Here is a 25457-nt window from a genome sequence, read left to right on the forward strand (position 1 = left end):
TGACAACTGTACCACAAACAAATGAGTGAAAAGAAAATGACAATAAAATGTGAAAAACTATAAGCGTTAAAGGTCTGAATATCAATTTTGTTGTGTAAAATACCCAACCAAATAAATAGGAATACATTATTTGTGAATATTTAATGGTACAAATATGTGCATTGGGAGATTGAAAATGTATTCAAACACTCCGTAAATGAATATTTTTTTATAAACATGCAATTACTGGCTGAGGAGACTTTTAGCAGAAAATTTTTTGTCGATGGAAAATTTGCAGAATGACATTTCGCCGAAGGATAATTTACCGAACGGTCATTTCAATGGAGAAACATTTCCCGAAGGCCCATTTGGCACATTTTTGTCAAAAATTGATATTAAATTTATACGATTGCACATTTTAATTCAATTTAAAATGATATTATGATGAAATAGGTATTGTTCATAGGCAATATATGGCATATAGTTTAATTAATTTATGTTATTTTGCAGAATAATATTTTATGTGCATTAATGAACATTATATAAACACAACACAGTACTTGTTCACTCTAAAATGATTACGGTAAAATGGTTGCAGACAAAAAAATTTGGGTAATATCGTTGCGTGGTAAAATTATCATGTACATTATTATTACAAGACAAAAAGGTTGTGGGTAACATCACCATGAAGTAACATCACTTTAATCAATGTGATTGTGAGTAATTTCATCACAAGACATTATTATCGTGTACAATTTCGTTGGAGTTTATATTATCTTGGGAAGATAAAACTATTGAATTGAAGAAACATGCTATGAAATGCCTCATTTGCATCCCCACCCCACAAGTTCTAAAGGTGAGGTTCTGACCAACAAAACAATTTAAACTCAACTGCATTTATGACCGTTTTATAATCTGCTATTATATACTCCTAAACACAAGTTGTACAGGTGAATGACTAGGCTCCGTGGTGGGTCAAATTCCACGGGTTGTGTAATGAACTCCTGGACCCAATGTAGGGTTGCAAGTATGAACTGCTGCGCCCAAAGTAAGGAAAATTCTTCAGCTACCACTTTATTAAGCATCCAGAAACCCTTATTATATCCAAAAATACACGCCAGCCCTCAGGTTGTACAGATGAAGGGTTGGAATGCAATGTAGTTTAAACTCTACCACCATGAGTGTTTAACCCCTTCTAATATGTTATGCCATATCCCATTTCATAGACCATTAATTTCTGAGCAAGTACGTTGTATTTTTTTTTTTTTTTTTTTGTACAATGTTTAAGTGATGTATTGCGTTATATATAAATCTATATACTTAGAAGTATAAAAGGTATTACACCAGTATTATATATATTTTTTACTAATAAAGTATTATAAAAATAAAATTTTAAGGAGTGGATGGTACATAACCAGCGGACTGTGGTGTAATATAGCCTATTAGAAGATATCTTTTGAGCATAGAAACGTGTCAGAGATAGTATTTAAGCCGTCTTTTGTCTTAGAACTTCAACTATACAACCTTAGGGCCAAGGTGTTTTTTTGGGATATTAGGAGGGATGTTACATGCTTAGGGAAGCGATGGTGGAAGAATTTAACTTGCCTTGAGGCACAACAGCTCATTTACTCAATCTGTTGGCCGGGATTTATTATATAAGATGTCTTTGCCTTGAGGCTCTGCACATAAAATGTACAATCTGAGGGCCAGGGTTACCCCTACGATTTTGCCTCAATAATTTTAACAGACACCCACAGTAAAATGTGGTTCGAATATTAACCGTTGTGGTACTACATATAAATTAAATAACAAGCAAACACAACGCTGTGGAATGGAGAATAGGATGACAGATTACATAATCTACATACATCTACCAGAATGCAGTGACGATAATGTTCAAAAGATTCCTATCATACGGAAAAGTTTGCTTTAAAGGAGAGGACTGAAATTCCAAAATTTGTTTACATCTTAACCAATTCGAGTTTAACCAATCAACGTTGATAAAATTATAAAAAGCAAGAGTGAAGGAAAATCGTCAGCTGACAATAAAAAAACATTTTATACTTTTGGTATGGAATGATTTTTTTTTTAAATATGTACAGATTATTATGTGTTTTGAAATTGAACAAATATTACTATAATGATGTTTACAAATTTTTTTACTGAAAATTACTTTTAAACCGTTGCAATACGATGTACAGTTCAAATATATGAAAAAATTATAATCCACAAGCCGCAACCGATGTAATAACAGTCACTGATTTGAGATAAAATAGATTTCTGCCCAGGGTCTTGGACTGTGGTCTCGAACGAAATATCGTTATAAACTATGGATACACGGGTTAACTGTGCTGATTAATAGGTAATCGAAAAAATTTGATAAATATATTTTTTTGTGGCTTAGCTGTTCCCGGTATAAGACCAAACAACATAATACTCAGCATAAAGAATCATTAATTTTAATTTATAAGAAAATCGAAGACAAAATTGATAATAAATCTGAGAATAGACTCTTTAAGAGAATAGTGCAAGTTAAGGGTAAGTCTAAGTGAAAGACTTTGGAAGGATAGTACAGTTCTATCAGTGAGATTAATCTAGATTAAGACTAAATATCTTAAGACTGGGCCAAAAATTATTCGGTTTGGGACTGAGTCTCAACATTAATACATACATAATATAAAGATTTAAAAACTTATAATATTTATTTATACTCATTTATCTTTGTACAAATTATAAGACAACCCTTTTATTATAATATATATAATAGGATTAAACGCTTACAAGAAGATAAATATAATTATCTTCGTCTTCTCTAAACATGAAATTAATATCATTAGAATATATCTAATCAAAAAAATGGGCAAATATAGATAAAAACCTTTGATGAACTTTTTTTTATATTTATACGAATGATGCCATTAAATATAGTTTAATAAATTGATCATATATTATATACAAATCTCTTTTAAAAATTATCTATGCACATTTAGTAATCTTTTATAGTGCATCATCTAAGGGTGAAGAGGGTATGTAATTATTTGCAAATGTCTCGAAATATACAGTCAAACTGGAAAAAAGGAAACTACTGTTGACTATTTCCGGATTTTTCTTGTATCCGAAGTACATATATGAAAAACTATAATTTTTGAATTACTTATGTAAATTAGTAATTTTGAAACCCCCATTTTGAAGCAACCAAATCGATAATCAAGTATTTCTATAATATTTTTAAGTAATTGTGTGTTTCGGTGGAGTAATAATTATATTAGCCTGTTCCTCAATGATTGATACAGGTTCGTTTGAAGGAAAAGGAGGAGAGTTAGCGAAAAAAATTCCACCAGTATCTTTTTTTCATAAGTTTTATGGTGGAAAAACATTGCATAGTTATTCAGAGACTAAATAGCTAAAGCCTACATTTCACATTTGGACATGTTTTTTTTTTCATTCGTCGGTGAACATAGAGACTCACAATTTTCGCTCGTACTTTTTGATACGCTACAAACTGGGTAAAACAGTGAATGAGATCCACACCAACGTATCTATTTTACCCATATGTCTGCCCTGAGCTGGTGAGCTCAGTAATGACACTTTCAAGCTCGAGATAGGTGTCCCATCAGGACATCCCCGGGAGACAAGGACACCCAACAACATCTCCCAAGTCAAGGACCTGGTAAAGAACAAACCCCGATTGAGCGTGCATGAGATCTCAACTGAGCTTTTCCTACCACCCAGTGGTTTTTAGAATCATGACTGATGATCTCCACTTCAAAAATATCCTCAGCGTGTGGGTACCCAGTTCTCTATCTCAAGCCAACAAGGATGAGCGAGTGAAGTGTTGTAGAAAGGTTGAAACGATCAAAAAAAGTACCTACACCCTGGACCTTAATCTCTGTGGCCAATTTATCTTCCGTAAGCTGAAGCACCTGTTTCGGGATTACAATTTTTATAGCTATGAAGACTTCGCCCGCGGGGTTCAGTGAGTGATGAAGTTAATGAACGAAGAGGAGCATTCCGGGGAATCGTGGAAGTTATAAAACCAATGCCACGGCGTTATTCGAGCCAGGAGAGACTCTGTTATTTGATTTTGTACTTTTATTAAATTTATGAATGTAATTTCTTGTATTATCGGAGCAGTCTCTATCATTTCACACAACTTAATATGTGTCCGTATTGATTGTAAAGTAATGTGATATTAATTTAAAAACAAAAAAAGAGTAACATACAGTTAAAATTGTACAAACTGTACAAAAATAAAAAATCTTTATAGTAATTCTTCACTCTCATTAATGCCTATGAAGTTGATGTAAAAAAGGGGGAAAAATAGTTGACTTTATACAGAATTCTTATTTTGCGTATCTTCTATGCAAGTATTTTAAGTAATAAAAACTGTATCCGAGAGAACATAGACTATATGTATAATTTTATTATATACGGATTTGACTTTACATTATTATATATTTATTTTTATTATAACAATTAAATAAAAGTAAATCTAAATCCCCACTAAGTCATTCCTTACATAGAGTATGTCAGGTATTGTTAATATAAAATATTTGGATACATTTTCGATCTGATAAAGTTCATGGCTAAATTTAAAAAATAACATCCGTGACTAAAATATATTTAGATATTTTTCTTCCTTACATGATCAGTTTGTCATTCATTGAAGCTTTATTACTATTATTAACTCCACAAACTAAAATGTCTAAATTTGTATACTTAAAAAAACCATTTTTTTAATTATTATTTTTGGGCTTTCATTAAAATTATTGATAAAACTAAATAATGATTAGATTAATAATGAAATACATCAAGAATCATTGCGATAAAAATTTATCCTAAAGTTTAAAATTAAGAGACTAGAACGTACCCAAATCCTTCAATATTAACTACATACGTTTTTTACATACAATAATGAAATATACTAAACTCTACTACTACAAAATACGGGCTTATAAAATATACATGTAATAAATTTAAAACAGACATATTCGATGTAATTGTTCACATCATCAGGTATCCACTTATTAAGATTTAAGGGTTGAGTAGAAAATACTTGACCATAGTCGAAAAAACTGAGCAATATCTGTAGTGTAGTTCCCTTCTCTATACTTGTGACGGGGAATCCTTAAAGAAAAGGCGCAATGAGAATGTTCTTTACAGAGAGTAAAAGCTTATTGCCCATGTGAAAGTGAGGCAGTTAGGTATGCATGATTTAGTACTAACCAAAGCAAAATAGACAGTCCTAGTTTCTGGAGTAGACTTTTCTTTCCCTTTAGGAATTTCGAAAAGAATGCAAGGAAACAAGCACTGCTGAATGAAAAAGATTAATATTCAAATGGAGGAAGTATCGAAGAGAAAATAATGCTAGGCATTTTTAAAATGCATGTATGATTGAATTAAAAATCTTTCCACAGTTGAAGTAAATACAGCTCGTTGAAATTTAGAATTCACCCGTAAATTTCCTATTCTCCTTGACTTCATAATTACCTCTTCCCATGTTTGCAACAAATCAATAAAATCAATTCATGTTTGACAAATTGTCTTTGCATTATGTTCCAAGGGAAGTTAATGCAACATCTTTAAATGTCAACGGTTCTTGAAACTTAGCTTTCCTTAGGAGAGAGAGATAAAATTGTCCAGACTTAACCCTTGACTGTTGTATTGTATTCATATCATGGATCGTTAAAATTTCTTTGGAAAGAGCTTCAACCTCGATACTAATTGGGCTATCAAAGGGACCAAAGAACGCCGTCTTTTTTTAAATCTGACAAATAATGTCCAAAATAGAAGTCAAGTCATACACCGTGGAAGATTTCCACGAGATTCTTTGGGAGGCAGCCTTGAAGCAGAAATGTCAAACAGAAGATAAACTAATCAATCTGTTCCCATCATATTTTATTGATTTTTACTATCACAAATGACAAAAAACAACATTTTTTTCTGGATTAAAGGATAAATCAATAATTTATAATTTAAGGCAGAACATGACCTATTTGAACTAGTGGTCCCCTTAAATGTATCATTGCCCTTTTTAAAGGCTGAATATAACTTCGGTGAAATAACTCCTGTAGCCAAATTTCTTCAGCTTCGCCCAATTGGCCAATCTAGCCAATCCGAATTGAGAATGTTACGTGTGTTATATATGAAATCTTTGTTATTCAAGAATCCTTCTGTTGAGAATCGGCTCTTTTTGCCTGGCAATAAGACCTTAAAGTACCTTATACGATTCGTTTAACACTTTTATGATGTACAATCATTGATATTTAAACCATCCCATTTCTTCGGTACAAATACGACTAGACCTTCAGACACAGAATTTGGCAATTCCCCAAATGCTTCCATAGATCTACCGACATTAAATAAAAAGGGTGAAAATTTTCCTCCAAAAGATTTAAAAAATACACATTTCAGTCTACTGAGACCTGAGGATTTATTACCCATGAAGATTATTTTATATATACTAGATGTGAAAACTGCATTATATACTTTCTTTTATTTAAACGGAATTTTTGGATCCTGTATACCAATTAAGGATGGGAAAGAATCATGTAAAGCATTAAGGATGTCTACTGCTTTACATAAAGTCTTTTCTATGCATAATTTTGCTAATTGATGATGCCGTATGGTTTTCCTTCCTCTTCAAGTTTTTTACACGGTAGGCATGGCTATTTTCCTTTAGCACTTCTTCCCATATTCTCTTCCGAAACGTCCGATATTCTATAAGTATTTATTAAGTCTCACATGTAGCTTCATGAAAAAAGGGACTTGACCACTCGAACTTTTAATGAAATAAACTTACAAATGCCAATATTTTTCTTAATATCATGCGTCATAGTGATAGTAAAAAGCCATTTATTTTCAACTTAATAGCTTTACTAATTTTTTTTTTTTATATGATTTCTATTTTGAAGAGATATTAAAAACATTTTGGTAGCCTTAATGGTGATTTTTCCATTCAGGAGAATTACCAGATGCAGAATGATCTTTCTTCTCTGCAGATTGGGATCTTATTCGACTAAATTAAATGTTCTGTGTATTTATATGGGGTTTCAGTGGTCTCTCCGGTATTGTACTATCAATTCGATGATTTTGGTGATCAGGTTCATCGAACTTATTTTTTTATTCAACGCCGTTAGAAGGTATCTTATCCTTAGAAGTGCAATCTTTAGAAATCTCAACCTCTAAATGTACGTCCTGTAAAACTTCAATTACTTCAACTATATTCCTGCTTTTTTTTTATCATTTTACTGTTCTCTCCAAAATCATCCTCCGTAGGAATTACTTCAACGCTATTACTCTTTTGTTTTTTTATTGTCCAAAATTTATCTCATGATTGTCTTAAACATCATTTCATAATACAGCCAGTAATGCTTCACTATGAATGGTAGAAGCTTAAAAAATTCTAAACACATTAATCACATACAAATTCTGGAACTGGTAAGTGAAAAATAAAAGCTTTTTAGCAGCTGTGAAAGGACTGAGATGTCAAACATTTAGCGAGAGCATTATGTTTTCATACAGCAGCTTGAAACATTGTTCAGATGAATATTATTTATGCATTGCTTGAGTAAAAATTGAAAAGAAAACTTCTATACTTGGATTGTCTACATAATGTATTTGAGTTGGTATAAATTTTTTCTCCATTTGAATTGGTCCCTCATCTAAACCTGATATTAAAGTTTTTAAAAGGGTTTCGTAGGAGTAGGTATATACTGATAAAACAGACTTTAATCTAGTCATAACCAATTATTTAAAAGTTATTTGATGATATGAAGGATAACTTAATTAAATTTATTAAAATAAAACATTAATGTGTTCAAATAAGAAATGATCAAAAATAGTTTTAGAACTTGTAATCATTTTTTTATAGATAATCTTCCTTGAGGCTTACACTTTATTGCACCAAGACCTATGCACCCTACTCGTTGGATGAGTAAGGCATTGTACGCTCTCAAGATTTATATATTTCGAGATCAATTTAAACTTACTGCTAATAAAATAAGAGGAATTTTTAATATTTTTATTTTGAAAAAATATATCAGAGATTGGTTCAAAGCTTTAGATGTTATATCTTCTCCTCACTAATTTCTTAAGTTTCTGTTAAGCTTGATTTTTTTGCAAATACACAACTAGAATCTTTTGAAGTTTTAAAAAAAAAATCCAGCCACCTTTAGAATTTTAAACGAACAAAATATAGCCTTGGCATTTAAAAAAAAAATATGATATCAAGGAAAAAAACTATGGCTGAAGGATTAATAAATTAGGAAGGGTCTATTTATCCTTTAAATATTCCAAAACGAAAAAAAATAAACTTTTAAAATATTGAAAAACTATAATTAGTAAAACACCCTTAACTTTTATACATGTAGGGGATAACCAATAATTTCCTTCAAGCTGACCTAAAACATGTAATTAAAGAGATAAGACGGCGTGTTCAATCATTAAAAGCATAACACGTGTTGTAAATTATTCGGCTGAAAGAGGGGTGGCCCCCATAAAATAAAAGTACACTCCTTAATTGCTAATGATGAAGAGCAGAAACAGTATTTTATACAAGTATTTAAGGAACATCGAAAGAGATTTCCAATTTTAAAAATAAGAAAATTAAGCAGAGAATTTATTTAATTTTGTCAATTTTTTATTTCATTTTTCAAAATAAATAAAAAAATAAAATACTATTGAAAAGAATAAACTTATTGAAACAATAGGAGCCAATAAAAAAACCTGTAATAAATATCAAAATCCCTCTGGTAAATTACGTGCAAGTCGAGAAAATGGCACTTGAACGTGATCAATAAATTTCCATTTGTGCACTCCAAGCAGTTGGGTGTCTCCAGGACCACCGTCTACGCTGTCAACAAGTATGAAACGTTGGAAAGGAAGAAGGGCTCTGTTAAAAAGGTCAAACCGAACCCCTCAAGTCCATGAGGGGTTTCAAACTAGACTGTTTAAAGAGCTATCCAAAGTGGGTGGAAAAAGCCTGATGAGGGTAGAGAGTCCACTTTTGATATCAGCAATCAAAGATACTCGATTACTCCGTTGCAAGAGTCTTTTGAATGAGTTTTAAATAAGTCTTTTGATTTCTTTTGAACACTTTCTTTTTTTAATTATTTAAACTATTTCGGTCATAGATTTATTTCCATTTTGATTGGCTGTCTACACCCATAATGCCGTTCCTTTGATTACAACTTTTGGGTGATGTCATGGGGAAGGCCTACAGTGTCCTTCTTTCAAACACCGAGGCCCTGAAAGCTACTGTCAGCAACCACTGGGACATAATTACGGAAAACTACGTCTGCAGCGAGTTCAAGGCCTTCCGCAGCCACATGGAAGGCATCAATGCCACTTTGGGTAGCTACATTAATATTTATGAGAGTTCAGACACACATCTATTTATATTAATAATTTTGTTCAAATTATATTGTTAATTAATAAATTATATCTTGTTGAATTTTAATGGACCACTCGGTATATCCAGGACAATTGAAAATCTTGTAAACGTTATATTTCATAAGTTGCAACCACAAAATGAGATAAAAAATTTTGTATAAATAATTTACTGCACATAAAATGAGAAAACGTATGGGATGAAATTCCATTAGATGTCGACATATATAGAGCAATATTTTACTTTAATAATGATAAATATTAATTAATAATTTTTCTGCGACACATCATAGCGTTCAAATATCCACAACTATACTACTCGTAATAAATATTTCAATATATTAAAATGAATTGATTGCATTAACATATATATTATGATTAAAATTACTAGTATTATCTATACTAATAAAGTAAAGTTTGTTTAGATGAAATTTTTATTTTTGAGTGGGTACTTAATGTTTAAGCATTCATGACTCCTTTATCTATGACATAACAATGGAGTAACGAGCATGTAAAGGTCAAATTAAGCGAGTCATATTAAAAAAAGAGAGAAAAAAAAAGGGGAGGGGGGTCATGTTTACTAGGTGTTGTCAAAAAGTTAGGCTACTTTTGAAATTTCGCAGACAACGTACATTTGGTATGCTAAATTTATATTTACATTTATTATTTAAAGGTATATAGTATTTCTATATTTTTGTGAGAGGTATAATAGTTTGTTGCGTGTTCCTTAATTTTTGACATACGTCCTAGGTTCTTCGATTAGGACGTTGAGACTTTGGTTTCAATTTCATAACCATGATTCGTCACCTGTTATGACCCTTTTCAGCAAATCAGGATAATCACTGATATCTGTCAACAGCTCATTAGCGATGGTCATGCGACGATTATTTTTGTCAAAAATAAGCAGTTTCGAAACAAATATCCGTGACACTCGTCTCATGCCTAAAACATTCGAAAAAATTCCATGCTACAAGCCAACCGATATATCAATATCAAAAGCAACTTCTCTTGTAGTCATTCGACTATTATCAAATATAATTTTCCCACAGCTTCAACGTTTTCTACGTGCGAGGCTCGTCATTGGCATCTTCTCGGTCATCTTTGAAGAGTTTGTACCACTTATAAATACTTTTTTTTACTCAGAACAGTTTCACTGTATGCTACTGTCAACATTTCAAGGGCTTTTGGAGCACTTAATTTCATTTTTTAAACAAAATTTTTAGCAAATTCTTTTATCCATATTTTTCCATTTCAATAAATTTGGGAACACATAAAATACTACAAACCATTATGACTCTCACAAACTAAACTTATGAAATAGCTTTAAATAATAAATATATGTTGTTGTTTTTTTTAATGTACCAACTTAATAAAAAGATCTAGTATACTAATTATACGTTGCCTGCAAAATTTGAGTAAGTCACCTTTCTGTTTCAACACACCTCGTATATTTGGTAAGGGGAAAAGTAATTTCATTTTTCCCGCCTTTTTTTAACTAAGTTTATTGTTTATTATTAGTCACATCGGATCATATGATAAAGCGTTGTAAACGTGTGAGTGTATACTAAAATGCTATTTAGATTTAATATTAATATGAGTATTAACATTGGCCTTTTCAGTTGTGAACTATCGTGCGTCGAGGATGGAGGTATCAAAGGAAAAAAATTGTCATATTTTACATTTTTACTCCCTGAAAGGGAAAAATGCGTCATTTCTGAAGCGGATTGAGACTGGCGATGAAAAATGGATCACTGGCGTCAATGTTAATGGACAGAAACTGTTATCGAAAGCCGACCAGACCGTGGCCAAACCAAGGAAGTATTTAATGGGATTGGCAGATAAAATCTACTTTAAGCTGTTCCCCAACGGCTAAACTCTCCATTCTGCCATGTACTGAGAACAATTCAACTATTTGAAGCTGGCAATCGAACAAAAGCGCCCATCATTGGTGAATAGGTGCATATCTTTGATGACACACCAGAAGCATTTGTAGCTCGTATGGAAAGTTCTTATGCATCCCCCCTACAGTCCAGACCTCGTGCCAAGTGACTACTGCCTGTTGATGTATATTGCCAACGCAATTGGAAGTACAAGTTTGGCCTCAAAAGAGGCCTGTGAAAATTGATTGTACGAGCTTTTTGCCAATACGGAGAAAGGCTTCTACTAAAAGGGAATTATGAAGTTAGATTATCGTTAGCAACAAGTTATCAAATAGAACGGGGTATATTTGGGTTAAATTGAATGACTGTTTTTTTTTCTTATAACGCATTAAAATAAAGCAAACATACTAAATTACTTTTTCTCCAACCTAATCATTATAAAAAAAGTGTTTTTTTGCGACTCCTAATAACTCCAATCATTGTCAAATACTCCTGTTAAATTAGGCTAAATATGACAAGAGTGAATGCAACATAAATTAGTTGCCCAATAGCGGGAGGTTGGGAAATAGTAGTCCAACAAGTAGGATTATAAGAATCCTGTGGCATTCCATGTCAAGTGTACACCCCAGTGTTAACTTCATCAGCTATTTTCAGTTTCGTCTCGTCTTCGTATAAAAAATATATAGTTTTCTAAATTTAGTATCTACAACTAGACTTGGGTAAGGTTGTATAAAGTCATGGATTTTGTGCCTCATTTTCAAAAAAGGTTAGACATTCAAACCTTCAATCGGCTTTTTATGCCTACAAGCCGTGTTTTTATATTGTTTTTTATTTACGTCATAAAACACGAGTAGCAATTTATGAGTTTTTTTCGTGGCACATAACTAATTTAAAATACTTATTTGACCAATCCCAATCCCAAATTTTTGAGTGCATCTAATAAATGAACTAAAGTTTATTATTCAGTAAAGTATATTTATTGAATTAGTTCGACTTCTGCTTATACTTCAAGTCAGGCTTGGACACTGAACAGAAAAACGAACGGCGTTCACTCTTTACGTTCATTTTTTTAACGAATGAACGACGAAGGGAAAAAAATAAACGATGAACGAAATATGAATGGTGTTCATTTTGACGTTCATTTTCTTATTGTACACAATAAGTAGCTTTTTGACTATTTTTCCCGAAAATTACAATATCTTTTTTTCTTGATTATGGGTATAATTATAATTATTATCTTTGATGGCGGATAAAATATGTTTATTGAGTCTTTTTTTTTTTTTTTTTTTTTTTCAATCTGTTGCTTCATTTAATTGCACTGTTCACTGGAAAATAAATCATCTCAAGATAGAATTCAAAATCACGCATAAGGTGAAATTGATCAAATAAAAGGCATAATGGACGTTAATGCATTTATTTATATTGTTAAGTTTTTATCGAATTTGTTCATGTGAAGTATATAAATTTGAACCCAACATTAGAACCTTCAATCTTTATTACTGCGCAATATGAAAGTACTCATCAAGTCGAGTACATATATGAATATCTTCCCACGCTCTCCAGAGAATAAATGAGAATTATTGAAAAAAAAGGCGAGGTTAAAAATTAAGACAGAAGTACTTTCATATTGAGTAGCTATAAAGAATGAAGGACTAATGTCGGGTTGAAATTGATGTACGTCTCATTAACAAATTAAATGGGAACTTTACACGTTATTCGATAAATAAATGTTTTTGAATCCATTATAACTTTTATTTGATCCATTAAACCTGATTTCTAATTTTGAAGGCTATTTGAAAGATAACTTATCTTCCAGCCAATAGTGCAATTAAACAAAATAATGGATTGAAAAAAAAAATTAGATTGGTTCAAATATTAAGAATTAATCTACATTAAATATAAATGACATGAATTTGATTTCCCCATTTTAGTAATGAAAAGCCAGCATTTCTATGGGGATCCCCAAAACACTACTATACTTCCGTGCATTCCTCCTGCAAGTTATTTTCTATCCGTAAATCAGCATTTTGTAATATACCTACTTTATTTGCTATATTTTTGGGGAAGGTATTATACATAATTTACACTTACTTATAGATTTGCATCGTGAACTCTGATTGAAGGTAATTAATTTACTGAAGCTCCAAAACAATAAGAAATCAAACCGCCATATATTTGGGAAGTTGCTCACCAATAACTATTTGTGGGCCTAAGGCAAAGCCAGTTCAAAAATAAAAAAAAGGCTAATGGATGACGTTTGACGCTTCTCCCTATTCTTTCTTCTTCTATTTAGATTTCATATATATGGTATTGTGTTTAACCATGCAATCGAACAGGGCCAATCCGAATCAATATGGCGCCTTATACAAAATATTAGCCAATAATATGTATATTCAATATTAAACTGTCACACAAAGCTGAATACATTAATTGCCTTAGACATTTATTATATTCAGAGAAAATATAAATACCTCTAATAATATAATAAGTAATTAAAAAATGTAACATCCATAGCCAATGCAAAATATAAAATTGAACTATGTACAAAAAGAAAACTGTGGATCAAGTGTTACAAAATAAAAATATTACAACTGCACGAATATATGTATAGTGTATACGGTTGATATCCAGTATGCACTTATTAACTGGTCGGAGCAGTATAATGAGGTTGGGTTGTAGCTGAAAATATAGACAAGTGATTCAGGACTAATTTTATCCTCTCACACGGCAAGAAACATCTGTCCCTCCTTCACTTTAAAGTCTTGCATTAATTTCTCTAACAATAAATAATATTAATTAAAACAGAACCCACCTGTCTGTAGAGGTTAACACTATAGACAAACTAAAACGACTGTGGGTCTATCAGAAATGAACTCACAGGAGGAATTTACAAACATAAGCATTTGCCTATATTGTTAATGGTACGGGTAAACCTTCGCAGTAAATTAGGTAACTCAGAAAAAATATTTCAGTTCAGCAATTTTTTAAAGGAGAAAATTTTGAAAATAAATCGGAGGCTGCCTTGAATAAAAGTACTGCCTCTATTTTGAGGATATTAATAAAACAATTTTTTTAAAGAATTTGGACACAATTTTATGAAAATTGAGACTATCATTTTAGAAACCCAGTGATTGCCTGTTTTGATTTTAGTAAGCTACACCCTTGAGTCTCATTTTTAGGTATTACGAAACAAAAAGGGGTTCATATATTAATGAGTATTTCTTTAGGTTGGACTTTTTATACTAGATAAATATTAAATGAAAAAAGTAAAAATTCAAAAATGAACGATTGAAGGGAAAAAAGAACGGATGAACGGCGAACGGAAAGTTTTAAAAAAATGAACGACTGAACAGAAAAAGGGTGAACGGGTACAAGCCTGCTTTAAGTACATTTTTGATCAGAAAAGTTACTTTGTGTCTGACCCTGATTGAGCTTCTTTAGTAAACTTGATAGTTATTATTTATTGATATTCTGTTCATATTAAACATCGTTTGGTGTTCTATAATTTGTTGATTATTAAAATTGAGTACACCATCTTTTAAGACGTAATGACTTTACAAAAAGCGTATAGACGATAAAAATATTAGTGCCAGTGATTAGAAAAACTTTGTAAGAAATATTTATTTAACTTTTTTTCGTGCTAATTATGAATTCGCATGCAGTTTATACAAAACCATTATATAGAAATTAATTGACCTTCCTGGTTCTCCATCTTCAAGTTCGAATCCATGAGGTATCTAATTTGATTTTTTTTTTAATATAATACATTATCACAGAGTTTTTAAGAGTTAACCTCAATAAATTTCTTCTTATCGCGACTGAAATAAACCTTTTAAAGCAAAATTTTCTAATGTAAGTGAAACTTTATTTATTCATTTCCCAAAAATATTGTTATTATACTTTAATTATTGAAGAAAGAACATGTACTCGTAAGTATAAGATGTACCCCATGTGCTAATGACTGATGGATAGTAACACTGATGTTTTGTTGTGGAGTTATAAGTAAGTGTAAGTCCTTGTTGTTTATAGATATAAAAAGCTCAGTTAATTAAGGATGAATATTGAGCTACTAGCCCTGATTCCAAAATTCTAAACCATGGAATTGTTTATAATGGGTCGGGTTTACTATTTGAAAAATCATTCTCAGTACTAAAGGAGATAATATTTACAAAAGGGTGTTAGCTTATATTGAGCTTAAAGTGCTCAATGATTCATATAAGTCATTTAAGTATATATGGTATAAACTCACTATTCTTTTTGTTATCTTATTGATATGCTATTTAGTATTACACAGATGGGAGGGATCCTGTCTTATAATGAGATTATACAAGTATAAACATTTAGTGAGTTTACATCCTTAAAAATAAGTGAACTATATTAAAATCAAAGCCCTACCTTCCGAATCCATGGATCCTGGTGATCACTAAGTACCTGAACACAGTACCACTTCTCACGTTATAAACATTACAACTGAAAAGCCTCGTCATATTAGCTAACAAGCTAATCCGTACGATATAGTGCTATTGGTTGTGTGACGTGAGAATATTGAAGAAGAGAAAAGGAAGATAGAATAAATATCCTAGTATTACAGTGGTGCGTAACGTAATCGAAATTCTTTCCAGTCAAAATGGCGGTAATCGTAGCTTGTGTGGGCTTAAGGAGGGGATGTGAATTAAAAAAGGAGACAGGTTGTCCCACAACTCGCCTGCAGGCTAGTCACCAATATAATATCCTCAAATATAACTGGACATTGTTCTTTCTTCTTCTCACCCACAATAGCTGGGAGGGGGGGAGGGGAACAAGAGAGAAGGGTTTGTTATATAATAATAATAAATATGGTGTTGTGCATATATATATAGATATAAGTGTGTTGGAATTGGCTTAATTAAATAAACACTTTTATACCATAACTTAAGATTTAAAGTTGTAAAAATTGGTGCTAATAATTAGATACTGCTAAATGTCCCACCCAAAAATTATAAATATACTATGTTGATTTGATTTTACTGAGCTTGTTCATAATTACCAAATGTATTTATTATTGTAAGAGGTATAGTATTTTATGAATAAATCATTGGGGGGGGAGGGTAGGAATTTCAAGATGAGTAGGGCTTTAGTTTCAGCTCTAAAATAAGTCCTTTTACAATTACTTAAGTTTAACCCCTGGGCATAGGACCCAACTTAGTCCCAAATGGCGGTACTGAGAATGCTTATCTTGGATCCTACTCATACCCAAACAATAGAATTGAAGTATTTCTATATATGTATTGACAAGATGAGGAGTAGATTTTTTTTCCATCATTGATTTCACGTTGCAGTTTATAATCGTCACCTCTAATACAATCTTCAAATTATTATGATTACCGCGTTAATTTTCTATTTTTCTTATTTTAATATAATGATGGGTAATATTTTTTACAACTCTAATAATATACATAGTAGGTAAAAAATATATAGGTATATATGGATAAAAGTAACAAAAAATAACCTTTTATGGTTAGAAAAAGAAAAATAGTTGATTATATAGCTTTTTTTTCTTGTTTCTTTACTAGATAGTCATTATGTTCTCATCTCACTGTGTCTTTTTTTGGTGTATTTTTTTATATGCATGATAAAATGTTAATATATATCTATATATTGTATATAATTTGTCAATATTTTCCCTGTACTTATGCAATTTAAATTTTGGAGGTTCTCATTTCTATAAAGAAATACTCTTTCCAAAGTGTTATAAGAGGATTATTAATTACTAATTTTAATAAGAGTCTTAATTTCGTAGTATGTTACATATCACTGTACTATATTCTTCCAATCTACAAAAGGCACATTACTATATATACTTCTAGTTTTTTATTCAGTGTGACACCTTTAACGAGAGCCAAAGGAAATCCGGAATGTTTGCTCAGGAGAAGATTGTCCTGTTACGAGATTGTAGGTTTTATATTTTGGACCAAAAATATCAGAGGGAAACGGACACTCATTTATTTTTTAAAGAAAAGAAAATTACTGACAAGAGTTTGTGTAATTTGGTTCTCAAAATTGATTAATAATTTTTTCCCATGAATATTCTTATTCAATCCCTCATAACACCCATCAATTGAGTTTAATTATTGACAAAATGTCCCAATAAATAAAATCTTCATAACATTAAGCTTTAGATATCTTAGTGAGGTGTCTTGTATTACTCATTTTAAAATTAAATAGTTTCGTAATAATCTAAAATTCTAAATTACATAATACATTTAAGAAATTTTTAATTTTTTGAGGAAAATTGAAAAACTTAATTTTATATTTTCCTTATTTAATCCTATATTTTAATCAATTGTTTTCCTTCAAAACTAAATTGTTTCTAACATCAAATCAACTTAATTGTGTTTTATCGATTGATGCACTTAAATAACAAAGACTCATGTATTTAATGTTATTATTTTCTTGTAAAAGCATAATGTTATGCAAGTATAAGATCATTTTTCATTTATTAGTTATATTGTTAATATTTTTAAAATGACAATATTTTTAAGGAGATACTTCTTAGCACTATATGCAAAGAAATGAGAATTTCTTTTTTACTTAATTACATTTAAATATTTAAAATGTACGTCTAAAATAAATATGCTAACATAAAAATTACACTTAAAAGTACATTTAAGGTTATTTCATTTAACTCATATTACAGCGAACGTTTTTTCCTTTAAATAAAAAACTATTATATTTATTTTTTCTAAAGATGTACTAATATCAAAATTTTAGCCAATTCTCATTCCTTATTATAAATAAAGGAATTACATAAACAAATAAGAAAATGATTTTTTTTTTAATATTGCACTTTAAAAAAAAAATATTCTCAGTGCTAAAGCAGCTAGGTATTAATAAAAGGGTGTTTGCTTATATTGAGCTTAAAGTTTTCAATGATTCATATAAGATATGGTCAGGGGAAGATCAAGACCAGATCGTGTAGTTTAGGTACAGTTTATAAATACATAGTACTATCTTATTGTTATTAAGGATTAACAAAGATAGATAAAGATGGGAGGGGTCCCGTCTTGTAAAGAGATTACAAATAGTATAAAATTTAGTGAGCTATATTAAAATCATAGCCTTACCTTCCGAATCCATGGATGCGTATTATAACAAAGTACTTGAACACAGTGCTATTGTTCACGTTATAACTTTTGTAAAATATGCGTTATATAAAGGGTAAGCAGCACAACGTAGACTATTAATTGATGTTTATTTTCTTATTACTATAAAAGGTTTAGTGATTATTTTTTAGTATTCTGTTTCCACCTTCCTTTTTTATAAAAACAAACTATAATAATCATTTAATAATTTTATCATCATGAACGAGCAAAAAGGCAGTGCATCTCAGACCTCCTAGATGCTGGAATTGATGTGATGAAAATTACGGTCATTGTTATGTGTTCTAGGAGCCTTGTCTTTAATTTGACCAAAATGAAAAATATAGAAAAGTCCTTGACATGATTTCAGGCTGTGGAGGGCATGATTTAAAGAGGGATACGAAGTCCCTATTAAGTATGGAGAAGAATAAAAAGGAGGATCCCACAAAATCAATGAATCGCCTTGCCAAAGACTTCTCTGCGGGTTCTAGGACGATCAGTATGGCTAGTCAGCACAAAAAGTTTTACAAAAACTTTTTTACATGTTTTGTTTGCATTATTTTTTTGCCAATTATTGAAAATATAAAATTATTGATGTATTCCTAAATCGATATCTCAAGTCTACGTTTTGCTACCCTGCCCTGTAAGTCAAAATTATGTATTGATTAATTAATACTGATACTGTATCAAATTAATTGAAATTGAATTTTATGGAAGAATTCGGGATTCTATATTAGATTACCTAGGGTTGTTTTCTTTAACTTCTCCAGGTCTAGTTTGACTTTTTTTTGACAAAGCCGTTCTTCCTTTCCAACGTTTTGGACTTGCTGACGTAGACGGTGGTCCTGGAAACGCCCAACTGCTTGGAGTGTGTGAATGGGAATTCGTCAATCACGTTCAATTGTCATTTATTCGACTGATACACAAAATATAGAGCTCAGGTTTGTTTTGTTTTGTAACTAATCGATATATACTCAAATATGTAGGGTTCGGAAGCAAAACGTGGACTGTTAACAAATGCTAATTATGTAATTAAAATAGAGAGGTTTAATGATTTTCCCTGCATATTCCTAATCTCCTGTCCTTTTTGCATAAGCAAAGAATAATAAACATTTCTCAAATCTTTCATGATGAGTGAGCAAGAAGCAAAAAAGGCAGAGGATCTCAGACCTTCTTGATGCCAAAATTGAGGTAGCAGAGATTATGGACTTTGTGAAATACTCAAGGAGCCTCTTTTTCAAGGTGGCCAAGATGAAAAAGGATCGAAAGGACCTCTCAAGGGAAGAAGGAAGTGGGAGACACAACTTGAAAAGGGATTCTTAGTTTCTGGGGGACCTGAAGAAGAAGATCAAGGAGGACCCAACAAAATCCATGAATCGCATCTCTAACGAGTTTGACGTGGACAAGGGGACAATCAAGAGGGCTGTGAAGGAGGACTTGGGGGTTTCCTCTTAAAAAAGGACCCCTCACCGCCTGTTGACGGACACTCTGAAGGAAAGGAGATTGCAGAGGTGCAAGGAAGTTCGTTCGTTGATCAAAGCAAATAGATCCACTGTAAAAAAATTCTCTGACGAGAAGTTCTTCGTGGATCAAGGCAAATGGATCCACAGTGAAAATTTTCATTGACGAGAAGATTTTCACCCTGGACCAGGTCTACAACTGTCGGAACGACTGTTGGCATGGTGGATCTCCAGAGGAGGTGAAGGGGGTGTTTCGTACAAAACATCTGGTCCGAAAAATGGGCCTTGGCGTCGTGGCGTCCGACGGCAAGAAGATGCCTCCCTTCTTTTTTGAAGCCGGGAAGAAAATCGGCCAGGAGGCCAACTACAAGGTGCTGAGGGTCGCCATACTGCCATGGCTCAAGGCCACCTATACAGAGGATAACTATGTGTGGACCCTCACACACATCGCCCAAAATGCAAGAAGTTCTGCACCAACAACGTTGCTGAATTTTGCCTTAAGGACATGTAGCAATCATCTTCGCCGGATTTGAACCCGTTGGACTTTTCTGTGTGGGGCACTTTAGAGAGGTAGACTAATTGGACATCTCACCCGAACGTGGACTCCCTGAAGGTCGCCATTGTGAAGGAGTGGAACAACTTTTTCGATAAGTTCATCATCAACTCATGCAAGGCTTTCCGTCACCTTGTGGAGTCTGCCATTGCTGTTGAGGGCGGTCATATTGAGTGAACGTGTTTACAAAGGTTGTGTCCTAAAGTTTTGTTAAAAAAAAATCAAGATTATTAACAAAAAATAAAATTATTCACATTTTTCTAAAATCAGTTTTGCTTCCGAACCCTGTATAGAAATACTAATTAATTTCAATCAATCAACCTTAATTAATTTTTGAATTTGACAGGCTTTAGATTTTAATGGACCACTTTGCATGTTAAAATAACAACTAAAGAAAAATTAATTTTATCTGGACCCCTACAGGTAGGAGGCCATAGTTTTAAACAGAGGTTAGACTATACTATGATCCTTACTTCCCTGTATTGGTTGACCATTTCAAATAATATTATTTGTTATTATTTTTTATAAATAATGTAAATAAATAGGCTAAGGTATAGGTATTATTCAACTAATTACAATAACCGATTCCAATACTTAAAAAAAGTCCGATTCTTGCTTATTCTTATGCCTCGGTACACCTCAAATTTTTCCCAAGCATAACTCTTCAGAAACATTGTCTGCTTTCCAAATTTTCTGCAAGTATCAATGTTTAGCGAAATATACTAATTTTAATAATTCTTTATGGTCGTCGTTAAGACTGAAAAGTTGTCAATAATAAAACAATTTTGATGTTGAAAATATTAATAAAATAAGAAGGTTGAAAACTAACAAATTAATTATTTACAACATTCTGTAACTATTATTTATAAACATAAATAATATCAAAGAGTTTGGAACATGCTACAATAAGAAAATACATCAATTTTTGACATTTTATGTATGTTAATTTCCTTTCTAAACCAGAAATAGTTTATATATTTTTTTACAGGATAATAACAACTAAATTAGGTCAGAAAATATGAAATATCGTATAAACAAAAAAAAATTATGTATCATTGCTTTTTAAATATTAAACAATGAGGGCATATACGTTCTTGGATCCTTATGAATCAAATTAATCAATGTTTATATATTGGAGTAACTCATGGGCTGAAAAGTTCCGGGATAAACAAAGAAAACAGGTTTGTTTCGTTCCAAATTGACTTTTATAATATTATTTTTTTAGAAGAGTTTCCATAAGACATTACTTAGTTTAAACGGTATTTTTTCCCATCAAGAAGTAGTCTAAAATTCATTGATCCATTGTTTTGAAAATAAGAAAATTAGTGTCACACTTAACTCGCAAACTTAAAGAATAGATTATCATTAAATTGTGGCAGCTATCTTTAGAAGATTGACACTTTCTGAAAATAAGGTGAATTAAAAAAAAGGAGCCAATATATTAATTGAGCCTAAAACTTTTCAGCCCATGTGTAAATTTAGATACTAAATTTTTAATAAATATAATTGAAATTTTATCAAACTGGCCCTTTTTCTACAGGGAAATTTTCCATAAACAATTTCAATCATATTATGCAAAAAAAAAAAAAAATTGTGAAAAAAATTGTGTGTGTAATTGATTTGATTGATATACTTAACTTTAAAAATACAGACACAAAACGATTTCAGTGCTATTCATTAATCTTTTTTTATTTTTGTAAGTAAACAAAGAACATATTAGAAACCAATCGATTAAAACGAATATCAGAAAGTAAGAAATAGACCAATCTAGCTAAAATTTGTTGGGGGTTCTTCCAAGAGATGCTAATAACTCAAAATAACCTCAATACGCACCAGTAGTGCCATCTCTTAGACTTTAAACGGAATTTATAAACGACCCTCGTATATGCATATGTATATTTTAATTTTGTAAAAAAAAAAAGTAGAAAATAGTATTTATTGGAATTCTAAAGTCAAAAAAAGAAGCCTCAATAACTGGTTCATTTTGGTAGAATATTCAAAAGATATTTAAAAAAATGTCCCCCCAAAAAAAAAAAAAAAAAAAAAAAAAATAAAAATCGACATCCCCATAACAGCCTGACCAGGTTTAAAAAGAGGCACCCGTGCAAAATTTCAGCTTCCCTGGTTCAACCGTGTGGGCACCAATAAAGGACACACACACAACTTTATTTTCTCAGTGGAGGAGTGAAAAAGGCTCATAGAGATTTGTAACTGTTACTCCCTGTAGTCACTTAGATATTGGTCATTGAATAAAGTAAAAATATTTTTTATCAGAACAACTCCCACTGTTATAAAATAACTTTTTGCTTTTAGTAATTTAATTTAAGAATCTTATTCTTCATTAGGATTTTTTATTTAAAAGGTCGTTAATGGTCGGATAAAGGATAATGTGTTTTAGTAATTATCTTATTAGGTTGACAATACTTTATCAGTCATTTCATCATGTTCTAATTCTACAAATATAAACACACCAATTATGGGAGAGGCTTCAAGGGGTAAATGATTTAACGTTTGAGGTAATTTAATATATATAGGCAGTTAAAAAATCGGTATACAATGTGGTACCAGCTTCTGTTAAAAAAGTTATATATCTACAAGGTCAAGAAATTTGCAAAGGAAATATGGCATCAACAAACCAATGTTCGAAAGTAACAACCAACTGCTGAACGGTGTTATACTAAGTCCTCATTCTGCAGACTCATTTAAATAGATTAAATTAACGAAATTCATTTTAAAAAGGTTAATCAAATATTTAATGGCATTAACAATAGTGGAAAGACCTGCATTTGGTTATTTCATAAAATAATTGGATCCGACATATCCGCTGCCATCCAGTAAACATATTTCTGAAAATTAGTTGCCAGCTTTATGAGACAAAAAACATAAAGAGGTACAATAATGTACTACAATTTTTATTCTTGCTCCAAGAAATTTTAGAATCTATTAAGTTTATGTCTAATTAACTTATCATTTTATATAAATATATATATTTATATACAGATTTTTTAAGAACTTAAATGTCCAGAAACAGTTGGAATAACAGTGGATGGATAGGCAAGTGTATCTAGTGTTCCATTTGTTTCTGTTATAACTAATTTTTTTTTTATTATTCTCTATCGGAGCGTATAATTGCTTGCCCATAGTTTAAGGATAGATATACTGGAGATGAAAATATTGTTTTGAAAGGCCTATCCTTTTTTTTTTTTTTTTTTAATATATTGATTTAACATAGTGTTATTAAATAAATATATATGTAAATGTAAATTGAAATCATAATCAATAAAAGTAAATATTGTTTTTTTACTAGTGATAAGTCAGTAAGCATTCAAATTGTATCTTTGAATATAATTTAATAAACCATTAAGTAAATTACTTTTATCTTTTATTAAAGTCGGTCATAATATATTTATATTTAAATGATAATAAATATATTTTGACCGACTTATCTGTGATAAGTATAAAATTTTTAATAAAATTATTGCTATAACATCGGGTAAAGCAGACAATTTCAAACTTGCCATTAAATTAATTGTTATATTACACATTTTCTGCATTGTATATTTAATTCATTTGGTGGTGAGTCAGGCTTTAAATAAAGCCGTTTCAATTAAGCAACGGAAAACTAAAAAAAAAAGTCATTGCCATTAATCAAAGTCCTTCAAAATATTGGAATAGGAAAACATGGATAACTACAAATTAGTCCGTGGGTAGAAACATAATGAGACTAACTCTGTTTCCTCATGGCACAACTTATATTCAAAATTGAAAATTGCAATTGATATGATTTGCTTTGACGAGAGTATGTATATAATTAATGACGTCTTGTGAATGAAAAATGGTGGAGGAATCACAAAAATGTCTAAAGCCATTTTATAAAGCAACAACAACAATAAGTGGATCAAAATATTCTACATCTAGCCTGAATATGCCACTTTACAAAATGATTACTGCTTTTTTGAAGAAAATTGTACAAAAGTTTCCTTCTTTAGGCGAATTAAGTTCTAGGTTATACAATGCGTTAACCACAAATTTAAGTTAATAATAACATAGATATAAATAGGTTTATTCCCCATATTTTAATTTAAGACGGTTACCCAAATTTGAGGAAAAAATACTTCGTTATTCATATATCAACATTATTGTATCCAAGATTCAGGAAATATGGGTTTAATTCTTCATAATTGATTTCGAATACGATGTCAAAAATTGAAAAGGAAGGGAAACGTGTTGAAACAACCAACACAAAAGAGGATGAGGAAAAGGAGTATGCGTGTCTCTGACCACAATCTCCAATGAAACAAGAAAGTTGAAGAAAAACGAATATTATTTGACAATAACACATGTCAATTAGATAAATTCTGCCGGAATTTTGGTTCTATCACCAAGTTTCAATCCAGAGTTGTGATGGATGACTAAAGGCCGGCACTGTTTCCCTAAGCTATACTAAGGTTTTAAAAAGTACTAATATAATGCGTTTTTTTTAATAATAATGAAAACAAAATCCTCAACGTGTCAAAGAGTAATTCATGAATTGTCTATATTCAAATTCTCTTGAAAGACCATGATCCAAAACGATGTGAGCTGTTGCATATTTTGGCCTTTGTCACTAAAGAGACAGATTCCAAGGGTTCAACTTCTTTGAAAATTACTAGATAAATTAGAATGAGAGCCAGTCGTAACTCATCTAGGAACAATTTACGAAGAAATAGGAAAATTGATACAAGTAGGCACATAGGAGGATTCTACTAGTTAAAGGAACGTTTCTCATGAATACTTGAGATAGATTTTCCAATTAAAAATCGTTTATTCGAATAGTTAATTAAATCACTAACCATAATCAGATCAAATCAAATAGTTTTCTTTACTACATAAAAATATTAAAATTTCCCTTTTATTTGTATTGTTGTTGTTGATTTCTTGTATGTCTACTATTTCTCTTCAGTCTTTTAACTGAAAAATCGATTCCTAAAAGAAAAATGTTTTTTTAGAATCGGTCCTAATATTGGACTGGAATTAATAAATAAGGACCAATACAACTCTATTCATGACTACACAGAATTAATTTAGGTACTACTTT

General features: G+C 31.1%; 1 protein-coding gene and 1 long non-coding RNA gene across 7 annotated transcripts in view; one reads left to right on the forward strand and one right to left on the reverse strand.

Moving 5' to 3' along the window:
* Window positions 1–15786, reverse strand: part of LOC121121967 (uncharacterized) — a 177296-nt gene extending 161510 nt beyond the window's left edge. For 2 of the 6 annotated variants that reach the window (XR_005865647.2, XM_071890424.1), the window contains exon 1: window positions 15645–15672. Coding sequence is in view for 3 of the 6 variants with exons in the window: in XM_071890424.1 (XP_071746525.1) it covers window positions 15645–15657 (13 nt within the window). In the remaining 3 variants the exon portion in view is untranslated. Of the gene's footprint in view, window positions 1–15644 lie in introns of all 6 variants that reach the window. The other 4 variants (XR_011781402.1, XR_011781401.1, XM_071890426.1 and 1 more) reach the window with 4 other exon arrangements.
* On the forward strand, window positions 9941–13781 carry LOC139906121 (uncharacterized). The gene is made up of 2 exons (XR_011781414.1): window positions 9941–13278; window positions 13347–13781. It is a non-coding gene; the product is annotated as an uncharacterized lncRNA (long non-coding RNA).
* Window positions 15787–25457: the final 9671 nt, after the last annotated feature.

Source organism: Lepeophtheirus salmonis, chromosome 1, assembly GCF_016086655.4.
Source record: "Lepeophtheirus salmonis chromosome 1, UVic_Lsal_1.4, whole genome shotgun sequence".
Taxonomy (NCBI): Eukaryota; Metazoa; Arthropoda; class Copepoda; order Siphonostomatoida; family Caligidae; genus Lepeophtheirus; species Lepeophtheirus salmonis.